Source organism: Neoarius graeffei, chromosome 24 (assembly GCF_027579695.1).
Source record: "Neoarius graeffei isolate fNeoGra1 chromosome 24, fNeoGra1.pri, whole genome shotgun sequence".
In the NCBI taxonomy this organism is placed as follows: Eukaryota; Metazoa; Chordata; class Actinopteri; order Siluriformes; family Ariidae; genus Neoarius; species Neoarius graeffei.
In genome coordinates this window covers 19,429,983-19,453,499 of record NC_083592.1, presented here as the reverse complement: position 1 = coordinate 19,453,499, position 23,517 = coordinate 19,429,983, and the positions used below count along the sequence as shown (strand labels likewise).

Here is a 23,517-nt window from a genome sequence, read left to right as displayed (position 1 = left end):
CCAAGAAACTCTCTGCGCTGCACGGAAGCCTTCACAACGGTGAAACTCCAAAAGTCTCGGAACATCTTCTCATAATCTCACGTAGAGACGAGATACTGAAGTAAGATTGGCATTTGGGCAAAACCTAGTCTTAGGAATTAGCTTTTATGAAGCAGTGTGAATTTAAACTCAGGAACGGTTTAATTGTGTACACTGTAAACACTTAGGATGTTGAATTGATTGATTGTTCTATTTTGTTTTGACCTCTCAGTTGTTTTAATAGATAGGCTGTTGCATGCTTTCTTCTATTCCTTCCTAACACTTTAATTTCATTATTTACACATATTTTGACCTCACCAAGATTTCAGTGAATTTGGTAATGTTATAAAGCTAGTGGGTTAGCTGCTACGGCTAATTCTTCTGTCTCATTAGCATCCAGAGCTAACTGTATTGTCTCCAAGGGACTGTAAGGCCTCACCACATGGTCAAACACACCTCAGTTAGCATCCCATGCTAGCCTTTTTATTTTGCTAGGCCATAGGCCTCATAACACACACCTAGCTAGCATTCCTTTGTCTTAGCAACCAAAGCTAACTCCCTTGTTTTACTTAGAAACACGTGGTCAACTCCCCCACACATACACACGCCTAGCCAGCATTCAAAGCTAACTCCTTTATTGTAGGTCAGAAGGCTTTACACACACACACTACATGTTTCATGTTTAATTTCCTTTTAATACACACAAACCTCACTGTTTGCTGAAGATTTCAACTGTTATTATTCATTTTTATCTTTGTCATAATAAATTCCATTATTATTGAAACTGTGTGTTTATTTGCTGTTCCGATATTTTTGAAGTGACTCAATTTCAAAGGATTCCAAGATGCATATAGGTTGTGTAATATGGTAAGTGATCATAATAATTTGGAAAATAACAATTTAGCTGTTTAATTTATTATTAAGCATCAAAATTAAAGGTATTATTTAATGAGACTGATTTAATGAGATTGATCACTTAATTACTAATTGCACCTACATTCCTGATCATAAAAAATACCTTATTATGACAAAGGTAAGCTCAAATGTGGACTTACAACAGTAATAAATAAGCCAGAGCCGAGAGCTTGCATATTTTATGGTGTAGAGCCTCGTCTATATTATCAGTACATAACAAACATGCTGCTAAGCATTAGGTCTAATAAAAATACATCCCATCCAAAGCCCACATCCAGATATCCGCAGCTGTGATGACGTTACGTAATAGTGACCACAATGCTGTGACCTTTTCGTTCTGTTCACTTTTGCTTTGTTGCTAAACATAATAATCTAACAGATTTGCCAAGGCAATCTGGAAAAATTCAAGGAGGAGCCCTGCATCCCGGGACACATTAAAATTCTGAACATGCTTTTTTTTTTTTCGTTTAAAAATGCACAATTTCTGCATTAACATGATCCCTGGTAGGCCTAAATTGTAAACGTTGTGGTGGCAGTTTAATGGGTAGAGACGAGTAAACTGTAGAGACGAGTGAAGCCATCTGGCCGTCATCTTACCACTCACATCGCATGTATTTGGCTTATGTGTTAAACCGTTGTATCCGATCAAATTTTCCCCAATTTGACTTTTTTTCTTTCATTACCTCCTCTTCTTTTCTCAACTTTATGCACATTCCTTACATATCTTTATAGCGCTCCCCTTCATTGTTTTTTCCCCGTTTCCAGTTCAGTTTTTCATCTTTTTTTTTTTTTGAACAGCTCTTTTACTACTATAATTTTACAGAGATTATTTCAGTTCTTCGTTGTACAGGAAATCACATATTGGACGCCGTCCGGGAAATAAGCTGTTGACCGGGAAATGTGACCAACCCTGATTTAAGAGTACTTATCAATATACTTGCATTCAATTTAAACTAAAAGCATTTTGTTAAAACAATCATGCCCATTTTGTCAATTTGTGCAAGTGGGTGTGGCATGTGTAGATGACATTGCCAGTTGTGCTTAGTCTTAGGTAAATGAAAATAACTACTGATCAAACAAGAACAATAACATATCTCTTTTTATTTGCATCCCTCACTGCCATTTCTGCCTAAGGCTATGGTCCTTCTTTCATTTAGGCTACGGAGGCTAATTTACTCAGTTAATTTTTCTTTTTGAATTTGAGCCGTTGAGCTTGAGCTCTCATATTCAACGTCAAACATGTCTAGACTTTGGTTTTCATCTAGTCTGGGACCATTTCCATCAAAAATCTGACACAGTCACAGTGTTCATCCCAGATATCAATGTTTCATCCCAGATATCAATGTTTTTTTTTTTTCTTTTACTCCTGCAAACCATCATAAAATGTAGGGGATGCATGCAAATAGCACTGTACGCGCACACACGTGTAAAAATGATCACACACTATCAATACTCACAGGTGAAATGTCTGTCCACAACCTTTGACTTGACTGTTGGTACAGTTCACTGCTGCACATGCAGGTATTTTTCTTGTAAATTTTCTCACCAACTACAGACATAATTTGTCCAGTTTTGTGTAGCTTCCAGTAGCCTAAATGACCGTTCTGCTCCGCGATGTGAGTGGTAAGATGGCGGCCAGATGGCTTTCCTCTGATGAGCCTATGAGCTTTCCAGATTTTTACGTCGAGGTCAGTGGTAGCATGTTGTCACTAAGTGTATCAGTCAATAAATCAAGTGTAGCAGGACTGCTGGGGAAACCATATATATATATATATATATATATATATATATATATATATATATATATATAAATAATGGAGGCCAATTCAACCTCCTTTGGTACACACAGATCAAAACCTAACACACACAGAGAAACAAACGTTACAGGTGCAGAAATCTGTCTAATTTATGACAATAAATGAGAATCACTTGCCAAATGGAGTTAAATTTGATTAAAACGTGGCGATATCAATGTGACATTATGATATCCATACATAATTCCATATCAGAATATATTCATAATGTTTTTGTATATTTATTTAATAATCAACCTCAATGTACTTGCGATGTACAAGAAAAATAATTTAACACCAGCAGCAGATTCAACATCAGTTTCCACCTATTGACTGTGAGAGTCCCTCGGAGGTGCATGCGCATTCTGTGTATCCAGCTGTGAGAGAGATGCTCTTTGTTATGAAAGAGCAGTCCAGGTCCATCGCAAGTTCACATCAAACTAAAGGATTACTTTGGCTATGATGTTCAGGAAAACCATGTCAGCTTGACAATGGATCTTAAGAGTTAAAGACGCTTTAAAAGGTTTTCGAGAAACCCACCCCTGATTTGTCCAGATTTTCCAGAAATAGCACTATTGCAGAGTGATGGGCACATCAGGGCAAGAAAGGAAGTGCATGAAACGATGCACCCAGCACATACAATGGCCACTGTACAAGCTTTTCAAGTTAGTGTTATGACTTGGGGTTGCTTCAATTGGTCAGGTCGAAGCTCAGCATGTTATGTGGCAATAAAATTAATTTAGCTGACGACCCCCCCCCCTTTTACCTGGGGGAAGCCATGGCCTAATGGTTAGAGAACCAGCTTTGGGACCAAAAGGTTGTCGGTTCGAGTCCCTGGACCAGCAACCAGTGAAGTGTACTTGAGCAAGGCACCTAACCCCCACCTGCTCCCCAGGGTGCTCTGGGTATGTTGGACATCACTCTGGATAAGTGTGTCTGCTAAAATGCCATGAACGTAAATCACCCTTCACTGAAAGTAAGGGGCTGAAACCCTGAAAAACAGGCCCAGACCAAGATTTACTGTTGGTACTATGCATTCCAGTAGGTTCTGTTCTCATGGCATGTGCCAAACCCAGATTTGTCCATCAGATTGAGAGATATTTAAGCTTTCATTTCTTCAGACTGCTATGAATGAAATGTTAAATGGTTTTCCCTGTTTTATTATTATTATGCTAAGCAGAATCCAATACATTTAAACAAATATCTGCATACAAATATCATACATCAATATACATCAATACATTTTTTATTTATATTTTGTGACAAATTGTGAAATCAATATTACTTAACTGGAATTCACACATCTGCATTACATTCTAATATATTCCAGATGCGTAGATGTAAGAAAGAAAATTTAATGTAACCATAAATAACTGTAATAAATATCAAGATAATGTACAGCACAGATCTTTTGTTTACCCTCTTCCTGTGGATGACCTTTGACAAACATAATATTCTTCCTCTGAAAGGTAAAGAGAAATACGGCTGGAGTATCATTAATAGCAGCAATCACATCAAAATGAAATGCATAAACAGAGTCTAAACTCTATTTTGAACATTCTGGGGAAGGTCTTCAGTAGCATTCTCCAAGAGGCATCAATGTTACAATGGCTCCATTGAAGACACACAATAAAACACTGCAAACACAAGCATTAGAAGGAACAGCAGACTATCTTGATTATAATTAACACGTTCCTAACTATTTCTAGCTTTAAAAGGACTCAAAAGACAAAGAACTGTTCCTTGTTCAAACATGTTTTTGTCCCCCTCTTTTTTTCCTATGTATGTGAAGCAGAACAAATAAATGTAAAAATATTGTAATAAAAAACAAAATAAATAAGCTAATAATAATAATAATAATAATAATAATGTTTCTGACCAACTTCAGTCATTTCCAACTATGCCACGTGAAGATAGTCATTCATCTGTGGTTGAGAGGTGGGAGTGTCATCTCTTGAGTCTGTCCAAGTTATTCTGGTGGTCATGTCTGGTCCCTTGATGGAGGCAACCATGCCATCTATGCCTGTCATGAGCAGTACTGGCCCAGCTGGTGGGTTCTATCTTGAAATCCTTCAAATTGCGTTTCAGCACATCCTTATCGTGAAGATGTGGGCGCCCTATAGGACGGGTACCTTCCTCCAGTACACCATGAGGGATCTTGGTCTTTGGCATCCTCTCAACATGACCTACCCACCCGAGACGAGTATATTTGAGCCTCGATGACAGTGGTCGGGAATTGGCGATGTTAAACAGGGTTTCATTGGCTATTTTTATCCTTCCATGTTACTCCAATAATAATTATTAGATGATTATTATTGTTATTATATAATAAACAAATTACTGAATTCTTGTGCAAGTCCAGCATATATACAACAAAAAATGGCAAGTCAAGCCAAAGCTCAGTAACACTGTAGAATAAATGGTACCATGCAGATCTCTTCCTACCAGAATGGGGGCTGAGAAGAATAACCTAATTTAAAGGTCCCATGGCATGAAATTTTCACTTTCTGAGGTTTTTTAACGTTAAAATGAGTTCCTCTGACCTTCTTAAGTCACCCCAGTGGCTAGAAATGTCATAATGTGTAAACCAAACTATGCCCACCCTTTGTCAACATTTGAGAATGGCACGTTGATAGGCTCTTCCCTTTACTATGTCAGCAAGGGAGATGATCCCCACGCCCCCCCCTCTGGATTTCCACCCACTGTATGGATTGCCCGCCCAGCTCAAAAGTTGCCACCATAGATACGTCACTTCAATTTTGTAGTGAGGACACAACAACATGGCACCACCTAAGCAAGTGAAACATGGAAATTGCGTTGTACATGGATGTGACAACACAGAAAGGAGTCTGTTTTTACTGCCGACGGGAGAGCCCCTGAAGACGCAGTGGCTTAATTTTATTTACTCCAATAATATACCGTCGAGTCTACCTAAGACGGTGTATGTTTGTCGGAAGCATTTTCCTGATGAATGTTTCCACAACTTGGGACAGTACAGGGCAGGTTTTGCACATCAACTGTCACTGAAGCCTGGGTCCGTACCAAGCATCCCTGCCGCATCAGCCACAAACACCAAACAAGTAAGTGTATAACTGTTAAGTCGTTTTGCCGTGTTTTAAAATAGGTGCGTTAGCCTTGCAATGGCTACATTAGCTGTGCAGCTAACCGCTTCCTGCAGTTAGCCAGGTACTCTGCGCTACAAAACCAAAAAGCATGCAGCATGCTCTGTTAAACTGAGTTTAGTCTGGAAATTGACTGTAACTTATGAGCTTATGTTTGACTATTGCTCCGCAATGCATGTCTTCTGTTGGATAAGCGATATGTTGCTGTAGTTGCTGCTTCTATCCTCTTTGGTTATGGAGTGCGTGTTCAAGCCTAGGGTATTATACGTTCGCAAACTACCACTCCGAACACTCTCACTCTCTGTGTCACGTTGAGTTTACGAAAGGAGTCCGAGGAAGAACGGGGTTTTGTCTTAGCAGCGTGGCTACAGGCGCTGATAGCAGCGAGTATGTGTGTGCACGCAAACACTATACTACTATACTACTAGTGTTGTACACACATTTTCCCACTCCCTTATTTAGACTTGTGAAGGAACCTGATTAGTGGTCATTTCTTATGTTATGTATTTCTCATATTTATTTTTGCGTGTCCATAATTTGTCAGTATGTAGATCAGTATCAGTATTGTCTATAGCTCAGCCTGAATGTGATAGGTGTGATTGGGGCGTTTGACTGTTTGTGAGGGACAAAAGAGTGAGTCTGCTTGCTCTGCATTACATGATGGGGCGTTAAATTGCGGACAGTTGACTGTCAAGCCCCTCTCCCATGGCCTGCCCCCACCCTCTATCCTTCCCCGCCTCCATGCTTCTCATTAGCAAAACGACGCACTGGGAAAAGGGCTGAAATGGGGCTTTCTCCTAGGAGGCTATATCTACGTGCCGAGGGTTCATTTCGAGAAAGGCTGCGGATATAACATCCGGAAACCTCCACGAGCCCGTTTAAAGCATCAACAAACCACCATGCCATGGGTCCTTTAAGCAGCAAAAGGGTGAGATGCCAAGAACACCAGTCAGAACCAAAAATAAATGGTGGACAGCAGTTATGCAATGCCCACAAAGATAGAATTACATCCAATATTTCACAATAACTGCACAATTGTTATCAGTCAATTTAAATATTAAATTTTGGTAGCCACCCAAACATCAATAAATGTGCTAAATCTTAACTTTGTATATAAATAAAATTTCTTGATTTCATCATTCTCCAATATGCATATATAACTCCTCAAACATTCTCCAGTACCAGCATCTTACTATGTTGTATTCATGGGCAAGTTTTGATTGTAGGGGAGAGCTGTTGTAGTGTTTTGATACAAATGCTAAAAGTAATTTTTTTTCCCCATCATCCTATAAAGCGGGAAATTTTCAGCCATTTGATTTATTAATTTAAACATGTATGTGAATGTCTTGGTCTTCATAGCCCTGGAGTTATATGCCAGGGCTAGCTGGCAGCTAAGGGGTTAGCTGGTAAGGGGCTAGCTGCCAGCTCCCCTAAGTACCTAAGCTGTGCCCAAAAAAGTTGGCATCCCCAATCTATCCCTATTCCCACAACCACCACTTAAAACATCTTACTGCACAGATTTTTTTTTTTTTGTTAAAGATAGCAGTTAAAATGTCACAAAAAATGAAAGACAAAATTATAAATGCAATAAAAAAAAGAGCATTTAAAATCAGTGGCAGCAATAAAGTGCAGGGAAGTACACAATAGGAAACCATGGGAAAAGAAAAGTACAGCTACATATTCTCCATATTATCTAATGATGCATTACTACCATCAGATATAACATGCAGGTTCCTCTAAGGACTACCCAAAAACGTAATTCAACTCAATACAGCAGAAACAATGGTCTTTTTGCAGGTAAGATGGGCTGACATTTCAACAATAAAGCTAAAATAAATAGGAGCACTCAAAGAGTCCACATTTCCAGCAAAATCAGTCTTTCTAAAAATTTCTGGATGGGAGTGAACATGAATGTATGGAATTTTTGTGTGATTGTGTACTTGTGTTTTGGAATCCTTTAGCCACTCAGAGGGTCCTCACGATAGTGTATAGCGTAACGTAACTTTTCCAGCATCACATCAAGAGAAGAATACTGGGGCAACTTCACCATAAACATGCAGGTCTCTACTCGAATGTAACGGCAGTCAGGTGAACCTAAAAATCACACAAAAAAACACAAACTCGTCATTCAAAGACACGACATATGGGGACAGATTTAAATTAAATCAAACCTTTCTCTTGTCATAATGAACTGAACAATGAATCATGCTGGGAACAGAGCACTAGCTCTCCTTAGCATATAAGAATTTTCCTCTTATATGCTGAGGAGAGCATGTGGTGTGGTGAGGTGATGTGGCTGCAAGTTCTTCAGTCTGACACAACAAAAAATATGAAGACTTGAGGACTCATTTATCAACTGACTGTGCATATTTTGTACGTATGCCTTGCATACAGGTTTATATGGTGCAGGTAATGTGATTCATCAAGCTATTCTTGCATGTGAGGATGTTCATTACTTTATTTAGAAATCCAGTACAGTCAAAAGTTTGGACACACCTAATTCAGTAGTGTTTCTTTATTTTTATTAATTAAGAGACACTTCATGTCTTAAAGTAACGATGGACTGTCGTTTCTCTTTACTTAATTGAGCAGTTCTTGATATGGATTACTTCAGTTGAATAGGGTTTTCCACTGTATTTTATTACTGACTTTTTTTTTATTAATATTTTTATTAGGAGGCAAGGCACATCAAAACAGGAAACAATGTCAAATCAACATTCAGTACCACACCATCCCTACCTCCTAGGATTTTTTTTTCATACAAACAAGAACAAGACATTACACAATTCAAAGAAAATAAAAATAATTGATAAAAAAATAAACGAAGTTCAATTATGTAATAATTAAATATTAAAGCTGCACAGTACAAATAAAACCAAAAGGCAAAAAAAAAAACCCCAACCTAAAATAAGTAAAAAGGGAGAGAGAGGGTCCGTCAGTTAGGGGGCAGAGACTGGAGAGAGTGGAAGAATGTAAGAAAGGGAAGCCACTTGTTATAAAATTTAGCAGAGTTACCGTTCACTGAAAATCTGATCTTTTCCAACTTTAGAAAAGACATGACGTCATTGAGCCACTGATGACTCGAGGGAGCTTTAGTCGACTTCCAGTGGAGTAGAAGGTGGCGTCTTGCCAGTAAGGAAGTAAAAGCTAAAATATCCAATTGATGAGAGGTAAACCGGTTATGGTCCTCTGGGAGCCCCAATATGGCAACATGGGGGGAGACTTTTATGGTCACTGAAAGTATTTTAGACATGGTATCAAAATAATACAACCAGAAGCAAGAGAGTAGCGGACAAGAGTAGAACATATGGGTTAAATTGCAGGATGAGGCATGACATTTGTCGCATTTGTCAGCAATACTGGGATAGATTTGAGACAATCGAGCTTTAGAAAAATGGACTCTAAACAGTACTTTAAACTGTAGAAGTGTGAGACGAGCACAGGATGAGCTTGTGTGAATTTTCTTAAGAGCAGTGTCCTACCAGTCATCCTCCAAGTTTAGATCCAGTTCATCTTCCCAGGCAGTCTTAACTTTAGTAACTGGTGAGCAATCAACAGAAAGAAGTTCGTTATAAAATTTAGAAATAAATGATTTTTGAAGTGGATCGCGGTTTAAAAAACACCTCCCAGTGTAGAGTAGGCGGTAAGGAAGGAAAAACTGGAAACAAAGCTTTAGCGCAGTGTCTAATTTGAAAGTATCGAAAGAGATGAGAAGGTGGGAGATGAAATTCTTTTGAGAGATCTATAAAGCTGCGAAAAAAACCATCCTTGTAAAGGTCTTTAAAACATTTCAGGCCTTTATTATGCCATGCGAGAAAGGCTGAATCTGTAAGCGGAGGTTGAAATAAATGATTCTTCAGTAAAGGAGCTAATGTAGATGCTGACTTAAATTTGAAGTGCTTCCTAAACTGATACCAAATTTTAAGTGTGGCGTGAACCACTTGATTATTTGTAAAGCCAGAGAGGTTAGATGGAATAGAAGAGGTAAGTAAAGCAGGTAAGGAGGATGAAACACATGACTGTGCCTCCAAGTTGCACCATGGCAGATTGGTAGATTTGAACCAAAATGAAGTTATATGAATATGTGCCGCCCAATAATACAGTTGGAAATTCGGAAGTGTCAATCCACCATTGAATTTACATCTCTGAAGTATGGATTTATGGATCCTGGGAAATCAGAAATAGTTTGATCAATTGTTTTAAAAAACTGCTTTGGCAGGAAAAGTGGGAGACAATGGAACAAAAATAGAAATTTGGGCAAGATGCTCATTTTAACTGCGTGAATTCTTCCAATTAACGAGAGAGGCAAGCTTCTCCATCTTTGGAAGTCAGATTTAATTTTAGACATTAAAGGTAAAAAATTAGCAGAAAAAAGTGACTTTAACGTTCTGGTAACGCTGATCCCAAGATACCTAAAGCCAGACAGATTCATCTTAAAAGGGACATCTGACTGTGTAAGCTGTGATGCTGAAGCATTAATAGGATAGCATTCACTTTTAGAGATATTCACTTTATAGCCTGAGAATGATCCAAATCTCTGGAAAGCAGATAAAATTGTGGGAATGGAAAGGACAGGATCTGAGACATATAACAATAAATCATCAGCATAAAGTGACAAATTCTGTGCCCAATCGTGAGATCCCTCTAAAAGTTGAGGAGGACCTCAGAAAGATTGACAAGGGCTCTATAGCTAGTGCGAACAATAGAGGAGATGGGGGACACCCCTGTCTGGTACCACGGGTTAGAGTAAAAAAACTGGATTGGATGCCATTAGTGGAGATGCTTGCTTGTGGAGATGTACAAAGGAGACGTATCCATGAAATGAACCCATTTCCCAGTCTAAATTTCTTTAGTACAGTAAATAAATAGTCCCATTCAACCCTGTCGAAAGCTTTTTCTGCATCAACCGAGATTACTACTTCGGGTGGTGTTGTGGTAGTTTTAGAGTAAATAATATTTAGGAGTGTGCGGGCATTAAAAAAAAAAACTGCCGCCCCTTAACAAATCCAGTTTGCTCATATGAGACAATAGTTGGTACAATGTTTTCCAGGCGACAGGCCAAAGCTTTAGCAAGGATCTTAGCATCTACATTTATTAATGAGAGAGGTCTGTATGAGCTGCAGAGATTTGGATCCTTATCTTTTTTTAAGAGGAGACTTATGGAGGCTTGCCTTAAAGTGGGAGGGAGAGTGCCATGTTCCAGTGATTCTTTATAAACAGCATGCAGTAAAGGGAGCAGTTTTTCCTGAAATCTCTTAAAAAATTCAACTGGGAATCCATCAGGGCCAGGAGCTTTGCTATTTTGCATGCTACTCACAGCGAAAGTGATTTCTTCTACCGTTAATGGTGAGTCAAGTTTTTTTAGCAGCATCTAAGCTTAACACAGGAAAATTAAGGCCATCTAGGAATGAATTCACTACAGTGGTGTCAGGTGGAGATTCAGACGTATATAAAGAGGAGTAAAATGAGTGAAAAACAGAATTAATGGTAGTGGGATCCTTATGCAATGAGCCAGATGAATCTTTTATCTGAGGGATCATACGTGAGGCTGCCTGGCGACGTAGCTGATGAGCCAGGAGCCGACTTGCCTTGTCGCCATGTTCATAATATGTGGAGCGTGATCGGAAGAGAAGTCGCTCTGCATCACTGGTGGTGATGAGATCAAATTCAGTCTGTAAATCAACACGTTGTTTAAGTAAACTGGGAGAGGGGCAAGTAGCGAGTTGTTGGTCCAATTTGGTGATATTGATAGAAAGTTCTTGCAATTTGGTTTTACGGGACTTATTCAAGTGGGCAGAGTAGGAAATAATTTGTCCCCGCAAGTATGCTTTTAATGATTCCCACAGCAGAGAACAAGAAATAGGTTCCATATCATTTTGATTTATAGAGATATAATCAATTTTAGTTGCAATAAATTCGGTGAACTTATCATCTGAGAGAAGTAATGTATTGAACCTCCAAGGTGTAGAGTACCGGGGTTGTGAAGAGAACTGAATATCTAAAGAAAGAGGAGCGTGGTCAGAAATAACAATCGGGTGGTAATTGACAGACAGTACTTTGGGAATTAGTTTAGCATCAATAAAATAATAATCAATCCGAGAGAAAGACTGATGCATCTGAGAAAAAAAATGAATATTCCTTGGTACAAGGGTTATAAAATCTCCAAGGATCAATGCAACTGTTCTTGGACATAAAATCTGAAAGTGACCTCGACATTAAAGAAGGGGTCAGAGTTCGTGGGTTGGAGCGGTCTAGGTTGGGATCAATTACACAATTCATGTCCCCTCCAATTATAAGCAGGCTGTTGTTCAATGAGGGAAGACATTCAAAAAGTTTATTCATAAAGTGTGGATCATCAAAATTGGGGGCATATATGTTAACTAATAAAACGGGAGTATGGAATAGCGTGCCTGTAACAATTAAGTATCTGCCGTTTTTGTCTGATATCACCTTAGAAGCTGAAAACTGAATTGACTTACCAATTAAAATAGCAACCCCCCCTGGCTTTAGAGTTGAAATTAGAGTGAAACACCTCAGAAACCCAGGAACATTTAAGTCTGACCTGATCTTTGAGCATGTGGGTTTCCTGCAGAAACACTAGGTCAGCTTTAAGACGTTTCAAATGAGCAAATATCCTTGATCTCTTAATTGGACTCCCCATGCCTTTAATATTCCAGCTCAAAAATCTCACAGAGGACCCATTATGTGGAATATCAGAAGTACGAGCGTTGGTGGACATATGTTAAGTTCCTAGAGATAGAAATAGACTGAATGCGGACCCCCAGGGAGGGGAAGGGAGGGGAGGGGAGGGGAGGGGAGGGGAGGGAAGGGGGGGGGGGGGGGGGCGCAAAAACAAAACAACAAAATAAAACAAAAAAGAAAACACACAGATTGAACCCCCCACCCCATTGCACTTAGTTGCACAAGTTGAAGTGAAAACTGAAAACCACAGTGTGCGTATATGAGAATAGTAAAGAAAGAAGGAAAGAGGAAACAAATGAAATAAAGTAATAACTGTCAATATTAACTAACACTGCTTCCTCAAGGTTGTGTATCATCATTTCTCGGTTCTCTCACTATTGAGCGATCTGATGAATGCGCCGGCCTCTTCTGGTGATTTAAACTCCTTCTCTGCACCGTTATGAGTGACCCGGAGGCGCCCCGGGTACAGCAAACCAAAGCGAATCCCCGGTATTTCGCGGAGTCGGCGTCGGACCTCATTAAAGGAGGCTCGGGCACGGGCCGTCCTTGGAGTGTGGTCGGGAGAAGACAGAAAAACTCATGTCTCCAATCTTGATCCGTTGCTGAGCCCTGGCTCGGCGCAGTATGTCCACACAGTCTGTATAGTAGTGCAAACGAGCGATTATGGGGCGAGGGGGCTCTCCAGGCTTCGGCTGGAGAGTACGATGAGCGCGGTCCACGAGAGGCTCCTTCTCAAGCTTAAAAGCCTCCTTGAGCAGAGAGGAAACAGCTGTAGCAGTAAAGGAGGTAGAAAAATCTTCGGGAATGCCCACTAGCCGTATGCTATTGCGCCGCGATCTCGCCTCCAAATCTTCGCATTTATTGTCCAATCTCGTCAGTTCAGTTGTCAGATGCTCCACTTTAGCCTGTAAGGTAGTAATGTCGTCGGCGCAGGAGGACAGCGATGTCTCCATTTCACCTACGGTAGTCTTCAGAGTGCACACATCGGACTGGATGTTTGTAATGCTACTAGATAATTCAGACTTCACTGCCTGTAGCTCAGTCTTTATAATTGACAAGTTTTCGGTCAAGGCAGCCTGAAGCTCAGTTTTAAAAATAGCCGATATCTCAACACGGAGTGACGAGAGTAGCTCGGCCTTAAAATCGTGGAAAGCAGCGCCGCCTGCGGCTTCGGCCAGACCAGAAGGGGAGTCACTACGAGGCGGGGATGCAATGTGCGAAGCAGGCCGCGGTGGTTGTACAGGTACTTTAGGTTTTGGCGGCATTTTAATCGGCAAAAAGATGGCGTTAAATTCAAATTATAATGGTGAACACATTATAATTAACGCCGTTGGCTAGTAGGGATACAAAAGGTGTACCTAAAATAGTTTTTTTTTTTTTTTTAAAGGTTGCTGCAGGAGCTTGGAGAAACGCATCCTACTCCATTAGTCGCTACACCGGAAGTCATTACTGACTGTTTACTGTTGGGTAATCTCCAAATGCATTAAGGAGGCAAGAAGTTCCACTGATTAACTCAGGGTGGCCGCGGGTCCTTAAAAAGTCTTAAATTTAATTTTCCTAAAATAAGGCCATTAAAAAGTCTTAAATTGTCTTAAATTTCAAACCCCGTGGTCTTAAATTTTCAATCTTAAATTTATGGAGATTTTACTCAGTCATATCGTTAAAATGTGGTACACTTTGGATGGGGAAAAAGTTTAATCGTTTTTGATGTTCACAGTTATACCGCGCAGGCTCCGAGTCCACCGGTTGCTAGACACGCGCGTGCTTGACAACCACTCGGTGTCTGATCTGTTGTGTAAGTCCTATCGTGTGAGAGAGAGAGCAGCCCCGCCCCTCTCTGCTCCCTGACTCTCCCTTGATCAACGAGTCGGCGGGGAATTTGTGGTTATTATCAGTACAAACAGCGCGAATCACAACTTAAATGAGTGCGGTTCAGTTTGACACTATTGTCAGTCCGTTAGATAAACATTTAATTTTATTAAAATCGAAAATTAATATTTAGAGCCTGTGGGCTACAAAAATAATAGTCATTAAAGTAGCCGGCTGGACTTAATTGTGTAGTCGGCTGTATGGCCGGCAGCCGGCGCTTGTGGAAAGCCCTGTCGAATCAGCTCTGCGCATGCGCCATAAAAAAAAAAAAAAAAAAAATGGCAGCCACCATGAAGGAAGGAGATCCGGAGTTTTCAAACATTTGCTTAAGTGTGAAATCACAAAATGGTATTCTAGCGAACAACAAAATAGTAAAGATTCAGAAAAACAAATCATTCAGTGATCATTTTAATAGTGTAATTTCATCCGAACTAGGCCTAACGGTCGATTTAGAACTACAAAAAGTCTGTGTCTGACATTTTAAGTACCTTTGTAAAAGTTTTGCAAATGTTGCAGTCAGCATTTAAAATGCTAACTTAGTTTTTGTACAAGTTTCAGTTGATTAAACTGTCATTTTATTAAATGTGTCTGCTTTTGTAATAAAAAAGTACTGAAAGAAAAAGCAAACACAGCATTGCGATTTCTTATCCATCCATTAAAAAAAATCCCTCCCTACTGAAAATTTTTTTGCTCACCCGGTGGACAGGAAACGGATTTTTTTTTAAGGATGGCCTTGGATTCAAACATTGTGACTGCATTCTGATTGTCACATAGTTACAAGTTTATCCTATCCTCCTTATATTGTGTTCTGAGTGTGAATGCCTGTCAAGGAAAAGAAATGAAGTACTACTAGAATAGTGTTTTCTGGTGAATGTTTACAAGAACAATAAGTTACATTAAATTATATAGGTTTTTTTTTTTTCAAAAGAGTAGGTTTTTGCGTGACTTTAGATTTGGTCTTAATTTTTTTTGGAACATGGTCTTAAAAAGTCTTAAATTTAACTTGGACAAACCTGTAGACACCCTGTAACTTTTGGCAAGGCACATCTGTTAATTGAAAAGCATTCCAGGTGACTACCTCATGGAGCTGGTTAAGATAATGCCAATAGTGTGCAAAGCATCATCAAGGTAAACGGTGACTACTTTGAAGAATCTAAAATATGAACCTTTGACACTTTTTTGTTTATCACATAATTCCATATTATTTCATAAACTTGATGTCTTCAGTATTGTTCTACAATGTAGAAAATGGTTAAAATACAGAACCCCCCCAAAAAAAACAAAACAATGAATTAGTAGGCATGTCCAAACTTTTTTGACTGGTACTGTATTCCTGACCATGCATATGCAGAAACCCCTACTGTTTAACGAGCCTATTATCAGAACTTCTTCAGAAGCACACCTACTGTAAAACAAATGGGCACTACCAAAAAAAAAAAAATGACATTCACAAAGAAACACGGGCGGCACGGTGGTGTAGTGGTTAGCGCTGTTGCCTCACAGCAAGAAGGTCTGGGTTCGAGCCCCGTGGCCGGCGAGGGCCTTTCTGTGCGGAGTTTGCATGCTCTCCCCGTGTCTGCGTGGGTTTCCTCCGGGTGCTCCGGTTTCCCCCACAGTCCAAAGACATGCAGGTTAGGTTAACTGGTGACTCTAAATTGACCGTAGGTGTGAATGTGAGTATGAATGGTTGTCTGTGTCTATGTGTCAGCCCTGTGATGACCTGGCGACTTGTCCAGGGTGTACCCCGCCTTTCGCCCATAGTCAGCTGGGATAGTCCAGCTTGCCTGCGACCCTGTAGAACAGGATAAAGCGGCTACAGATAATGAGATGAGATGAGACAGAAACACAGAAAGCTGTATATTATACATACCCACTGCGCCATCTGGTGGGGCAATTTTCATGGGATAAGGAGGCACATGAGCAGTGTCTGGCCCACCATCCTTGCAGGGGCAAGTAAAGGGTATCCGCTCCTGATTGCAGGCAAACTTAATGAATTTACAGAGCTCTTCCTGTGTAAACATCTCCAGTGCTGTCCAGAAGAACTCAATATGCTGGTCAGTCTCCATCAGCCCCACTTGATACATTGTATGAGCCTGAAGGTGTGTTCAAGTTGTGATGAAAAAGGAGTTTAGAAAGTATTTTTGCCTGGGGACTTGCAGACAGTGGGTTAGATATAGTAGCTGTTTGTTGTAATAGCAATACATACACTGGCCAGCCAAAAAACAAAGTCATACCCTCTAATATTTAATTGGATCACCTTTAAGCTTTCATGATAGAATGCATTTGCCATGACAGTGTTTCAAAAGAACTTGGGCCAGGGGTCTTCAATGTTTTTCAGGCCAAGGACCCCCAAACTGATGGAGAGATGGAGCAGGGACCCCCTACTACAGTGGTGCTTGAAAGTTTGTCAACCCTTTAAAATTTTCTATATTTCTGCATAAATATGACCTAAAACATCAGAGTTTCACACAAGTCCTAAAAGTAGATAAAGAGAACCCAGTTAAACAAATGAGACAAAAATATTATACTTGGTCATTTATTTATTGAGGAAAATGATCCAATATTACATATCTGTGAGTGGCAAAAGTATGTGAACCTTTGCTTTCAGTATCTGGTGTGACCCCCTTGTGCAGCGATAACTGCAACTAAACGTTTGCGGTAACTGTTGATCAGTCCTGCACACCGGCTTGGAAGAATTTTAGCCTGTTCCTCCGTACAGAACAGCTTCAACTCTGGGATGTTAGTGGGTTTCCTCACATGAACTGCTCGCTTCAGGTCCTTCCACAACATTTTGATTGGATTAAGGTCAGGACTTTGACTTGGCCATTCCAAAACATTAACTTTATTCTTCTTTAACCATTCTTTGGTAGAACGACTTGTGTGCTTAGGGTCGTCGTCTTGCTGCATGACCCACCTTCTCTTGAGATTCAGTTCATGGACAGATGTCCTGACATTTTCCTTTAGAATTCGCTGGTATAATTCAGAATTATTTGTTCCATCACTGATGGCAAGCCGTCCTGGCCCAGATGCAGCAAAACAGGCCCAAACCATGATACAAAACAGGCCCACCACCATGTTTCACACATGGGATAAGGTTCTTATGCTGGAATGCAGTGTTTTCCTTTCTCCAAACATAATGCTTCTCATTTAAACCAGAAGTTCTATTTTGGTCTCATCCGTCCCCAAAATATTCTTCCAATAGCTTTCTGGCTTGTCCACGTGATCTTTAGCAAACTGCAGATGAGCAGCAATGTTCTTTTTGGAGAGCAGTGGCTTTCTCCTTGCAACCCTGCCATGAACACCATTGTTGTTCAGTGTTCTCCTGATGGTGGACTCATGAACATTAACATTAGCCAATGTGAGAGAGGCCTTCAGTTGCTTAGAAGTTACCCTGGGGTCCTTTGCGACCTCGCCGACTATTACACGCCTTGCTCTTGGAGTGATCTTTGTTGGTCGACCACTCCTGGGGAGGGTAACAATGGTCTTGAATTTCCTCCATTTGTACACAATCTGTCTGACTGTGGATTGGAGGAGTCCAAACTCTTTAGAGATGGTTTTGTAACCTTTTCCTGCCTGATAAGCATCAACAACACTTTTTCTGAGGTCCTCAGAAATCTCCTTTGTTCGTGCCATGATACACTTCCACAAACATGTGTTGTGAAGATCAGACTTTGATAGATCCCTGTTCTTTAAATAAAACAGGGTGCCCACTCACACCTGATGGTCATCCCATTGATTGAAAACACCTGACTCTAATTTCACCTTCAAATTAACTGCTAATCCTAGAGGTTCACATACTTTTGCCACTCACAGATATGTAATATTGGATTATTTTCCTCAATAAATAAATGACCAAGTATAATATTTTTGTCTCATTTGTTTAACTGGGTTCTCTTTATCTATTTTTAGGACTTGTGTGAAAATCTGATGTTGTTTTAGGTCATATTTATGCAGAAATATAGAAAATTCTAAAGGGTTCACAAACTTTCAAGCACCACTGTATATATATTGTATAAAATTGTGTTTTATATCAAACTGGGCCTAATGCCATGTATAAACATAGCTACCCTGTTATTGTGCATTCAATTCGAAGCTATTCAAATAATACACAGTTTCATATATTCATGTTTTTATTTTAAACATGTGCAAGGTACAGGGTGGCCGTGCCACTGCCATTTATAAACGTACATCTTGCATACAACTCTGAGCTATTAAAATAATTCACAGATTCATGTAGAAGGGACAGTGAATCCTCAAGCCATCTTTGGATGGCATATTGTACATACTCCCACATTAGTGAGATGTCTGACCCTGATGAGTAGCACACAACTTATCTAACCTTGGATGGATGGAGGTTGTCAGGCACAGGGTCATATCAGCCTCAGGCTGCAGTCTTGATCTGTATTTGTTTTTCAGGTAGGTGAGTGAGGAAAATCCACTTTCACAAAGATATGTTGTTGCAAAGGGCAAAAGGCTCATCATAGCTTTTGCTGCCAATTGTGGAAAGTCTTTCTGGCAAGAGATCCAGTGGTTTAGTTTCATATATGTTTCTGAACCTACTGTCAGTGGATAGTTCAATGAGCTGATCCTCCTCTGTCACTGTCAGGCGTGTGTCCTCTGCTGCGTTGTCTCTGAATGGAAACTGTATCCATGTCTTGTCCCTCCGCCAGGAGTCAGCCTCAGAAAAGTAGTTCCTAAATTGTCCCTCGAGCACCTCCAAGTGCGCAAGAATTGCACGTGTTACAGGAGGCGAGAGCACAGCAGAATCTCCCAGCTCATCCACTGATGGAAACATGGAAAATATTCCCTCCTCGACGTGCTCCCTCCATCTTCTGATTTTTTTTTTTTTTTAGAAAGCCTTCCATTCTGTCATACAGCTGAATGGCATGTGTATTGCGACCTTGCGTAGAACTGTTAAGTTTGTTTAGCTCAGCAAAAATGTCAGCAAGATATGCAAGTTTGGTGACCCAGACATTGTCACTGAAAAGTGCATCCAACTCTATGCGCTTTTGGAGAAGTAAAAACTCCCAAATAGACATGTGTAATTCCAACACGTGACAACACTGTTCCACGTGAAAGCCATCGAACCTCAGAGTGGTACAGTAGCACAGTGTGTTATTCTCCCTCAGCAGCACAGAGATTAGAGAAGAGACACATTTGCAAAGCACTCTTCTTGACTATATTGACAACTTTCACGACCGAGTCCATGACATCTGACATTTCCGCACTCATGTCTTTGGCAACAAGTGACTCCCTGTGCAGCATGCAGTGCGTCCAAATCACTTGCGGAGCCACATCCCTTACAAGTGCGATTAGTCCACTTTTTAAACCAGCCATGGCTCTTGCACCGTCGCTGCACAGCGCAATACATTTTGCCCATGGAATGTCATTTTCTCTGAAAAAAAAAATCACTTTGAAGATTTCAGAACTAGTTGCACGTTCAGGAAGCCGCTTACAAAACAAAAATTCCTCCTGCATTTCCTTTTAATCGACAAACCGCACAAACGCTAGAAGCTGTGCGTCCTTTGACACGTCTGTTGATTCCTCCAATTGTAATGCAAATGCATCTGCCAACCTGCACAGCACAGTAGAGCAAATGACACACATTGGTAATTCAATGCCATCTGTCTCCTTTGAGGTAAATCCAAACTTCAGATAATTATCTGTACATTTTCGGGTCTTCTCTCGATTGCACTTACCCTTATCAGCTGCTACATCAGCAGCAGGTGCAGCCTCACCGCTTGCATTTTCATTGGTGGTTTCTGAGGTGGAGGATATCTCTCTTAAGCTTGTGGAGTTTTTTGGTCGAGCTACAAAACGATCCATTTTCGCTCATAACAATGTCCATACACTTGGCATAATAATATACTGGCCTCAGTACTGGCTGTTGTGGATAGGAGCTGCAGTGGTTTAGACCAGGAATATCTTGCAAAAAAGATTTCAAAAGGGTTCGTTGGGGAACTAAATGTCGTTATTTTTTAAATTTGTTATTTGATCTTTTTTTTTTTACAAAGGTATCTTCTTTTCAATAATATTGCAGGGTGCGTCTTGTGTCTGGAATCTTAGTCAGCTGGGGACTGAATAGGTTCGGCCAATCACAGGGAACCTGAGAGAGCCAGCCTGTAACATGCGGCCTCGTGATTGGCACAGCAGCGATAGGGGCGGGTCCTCCTCTTTGTGTACAGGAGGCTTGGAGGGACAGGTCTAGGCTAGTCTCGTGCTGTGAGTGAACCGGTGCACAGCCTGAGAGAGCTCCTGTGTGTCCTGAATGTGTGCATTGCTGACTGAAAGATAACATCTTCTGCCTCCATTTATCCGTTCACTACAATATGTTGGATTCATGTTAATGTGTATTTAAGACATTTAAATTTGTGGGAAAAAAATTGGTTTGAAAAAAAAAAAAAAATATATATATATATATATATATATATACACACAGACACATTTTATATATATATATATATATATATATATATATATATATATATATATATATGTGTGTGTGTGTGTGTGTGTGTGTAGTGGTTAGCACTGTCGCCTCACAGCAAGAAGGTCCTGGGTTCGAGCCCAGCAGCCGGCGAGGGCCTTTTTGTGTGGAGTTCCCTGTGTCTGCATGGGTTTCCTCCAGGTGCTCCGGTTTCCCCCACAGTCCAAAGGCATGCAGGCTAATTGGTGGCTCTAAATTGACCATAGATGTGAGTGTGAATGGTTGTTTGTCTCTATGTCAGCCCTGCGATAACCTGGCAACTTGTCCAGGGTGTACCCCGCCGCCTTTCGCCCATAGTCAGCTGGGATAGGCTCCAGCTTGCCTGCGACCCTGTAGAACAGGATAAGCGGCTACAGATAATGGATGGTGTGCACAGTAACATTTTCCATGACCAGAGGATACAACTTCAGACATGGTTCTTCAGAAATGAGAAGATACTCACTGCATCACTTAGGGTTAAAAGAATTGTTGCCAGCTGAAATATTAATCAACAGTAATTATCCAATCCATGGCTCTTCAGTATTTGCTTATTTAAATCCAAATGGTGACTTTTTTTTTTGGCCAGGCAGTGTACTTTGAAGAAAAAATAAATAAATACTTCAAGCCAAAATGCCAATTCCAAAGTAAAAGAGGAAGGTATATGATTACAGTTGAAGTCAGAAGTTTACATACACCTTAGCCAAATACATTTACACTCATTTTTTCACAATTTCTAACATTTAATCCTAGAAAACATACTCTGCCTTAGGTCAGTTAGGATTTCTACTTTAAGAATGTGAAATGTCAGAATGTCTACTATTAAGTAGAGAGATGTCTGTGAAGATTCTCAGTCATCCAGGTCATAGTAAACTGTGGGTGGTAAAAGAGAGCAACTGGACTTGCTTGAAGATTCTTGAAGACGTTTCACCTCTTATCCGAAAGGCTTCTTCAGTTCTGTCTGACTAATAGGGAGTATCAGGTATTTATCCTCTCATGGATGAAAAGCAATCCTAAGGTGTCGTTGAGTCATCCTGAGTGTCACTGGGGGCTGGGTGTGAACGGCCTAGAGTCTCGTTGGGGTGATTGTCAAACCATTGTTTGTTGGTTCTCTCTGTCCTCCTGTGAATCACTGAAAACAGCTGGGTTTTGGGGTGCATTCAGTTGTCTGGGAAGTGTGCCAAGGACTGCATTGTAGGTGGCTGATAAATGGTGTCTTAGACAACCACCTCTGTTCAGTGATGGCTGTTCCAGGTTAACAAAAATGGCTTCTTTAACTCCTCGCTCAAACCAACGATCCTGTCTGGCTAAAATGCGTACGTTGCAATCCTGAAATGAGTGTCCTTTGTTGCAACAGATACGCAAATTTCAAACATTGCTGTCTAAAATCACCATCTCCAGTAAGAGAGAAGTGCTGACTTGGAGGAAGAAATCTGACCAGGCTACACAACCGGACATAGAAGAGAAATGGGTGAAGAACTTATCCGACAAGGTACTCACCCAACCAGAGAAAGATGTTTTATTCAAGGGACTTAACTTTGCAGTTTCACCAGAGCGGATACCAGTGGTAGATCTCATCACAGCCACAGAGTCAGCCATCAGAAACAACAATCTGACCAACACAGAGGCAGAACAACTTGGACTGAAGATATCAGCTGCTCTGTCCAGTGCAAAAGCACCCCCCTCCAACCTCACCAGCCAAGAAAGGAGGGCTCTTACATTGCTTCAAAGAGACCGGAACATCACCATCCTTCCTGCTGACAAAGGGAGATGCACAGTGGTGCTAAACACAGCAGACTACCACTCCAGGATGACCAGTCTCCTCAGCGACACAACCACCTATGAAACCTTAAGGCGGGACCCCACCAGTGGTTACAAAAAGAAAGTTGTTAGCTGCCTGCAACAACGAGAAAAGGTCCAAGCCATCAACCGATCTCTGTACTACAGATTGTACCCTGGGGAAGCCGTTCCTCTCATATACGGACTCCCCAAGATTCACAAGGAAGGAGCTCCACTCAGACCCATCATCTGCAGTATAAACTCTGTCACCTATAACATTGCCAAACACCTAGCCACCATCCTGGCTCCTCTTGTTGGGAATACGCTACATCACATCAAAAACTCCCAAGATTTTGCTACTGAAGTTGCAGACCTCAAACTAGACTTAGATGAAACCATGGTTTCCTACGATGTCACTTCTCTTTTCACCTGCATTCCCACCACAAAAGCAGTCAAATCCGTTAGAAAACGACTCCTTCAAGACAGCACCTTACTGGATAGAACGAACCTCACCACGGACCAGATTTGCACCCTGCTTGACCTCTGCCTGACTACCACTTATTTCCAGTTTAATGAAAGTTTCTACAGACAGAAGCATGGATGCACCATGGGCTCACCGGTGTCCCCTATTGTGGCCAATCTTTACATGGAGGAAGTGGAACATAAAGCTTTGACCACCTTTTCAGGAGTTGCTCCCAGCCACTGGTTCAGATATGTGGATGACACCTGGGTTAAAATCAAAACCCATGAAGTGGAAGCCTTCTCTAAGCACATCAATGCAGTGGATATCAACATCAATTTCACTCGGGAGGACGTCAGTGGGAATAATCTAGCCTTCTTGGATTGTGATGTACAC

The 23,517-nt window shown here is 40.7% G+C and overlaps 1 protein-coding gene across 7 annotated transcripts in view; it reads right to left on the bottom strand.

Moving 5' to 3' along the window:
* Positions 1–4,022: 4,022 nt before the first annotated feature.
* The window catches only part of LOC132872214 (probable E3 ubiquitin-protein ligase HECTD4), an 868,395-nt gene continuing 848,900 nt past the window's right edge, over positions 4,023–23,517 (bottom strand). For all 7 annotated transcript variants that reach the window (XM_060906858.1, XM_060906861.1, XM_060906860.1 and 4 more), the window contains exons 75-76: positions 16,290–16,512; positions 4,023–7,942 (exon numbers count right to left, since the gene is read on the bottom strand). In XM_060906858.1, the coding sequence (XP_060762841.1) occupies positions 7,806–7,942; positions 16,290–16,512 (360 nt within the window). In that variant the 3' untranslated portion in view covers positions 4,023–7,805. The remainder of the gene's footprint in view (positions 7,943–16,289; positions 16,513–23,517) is intronic.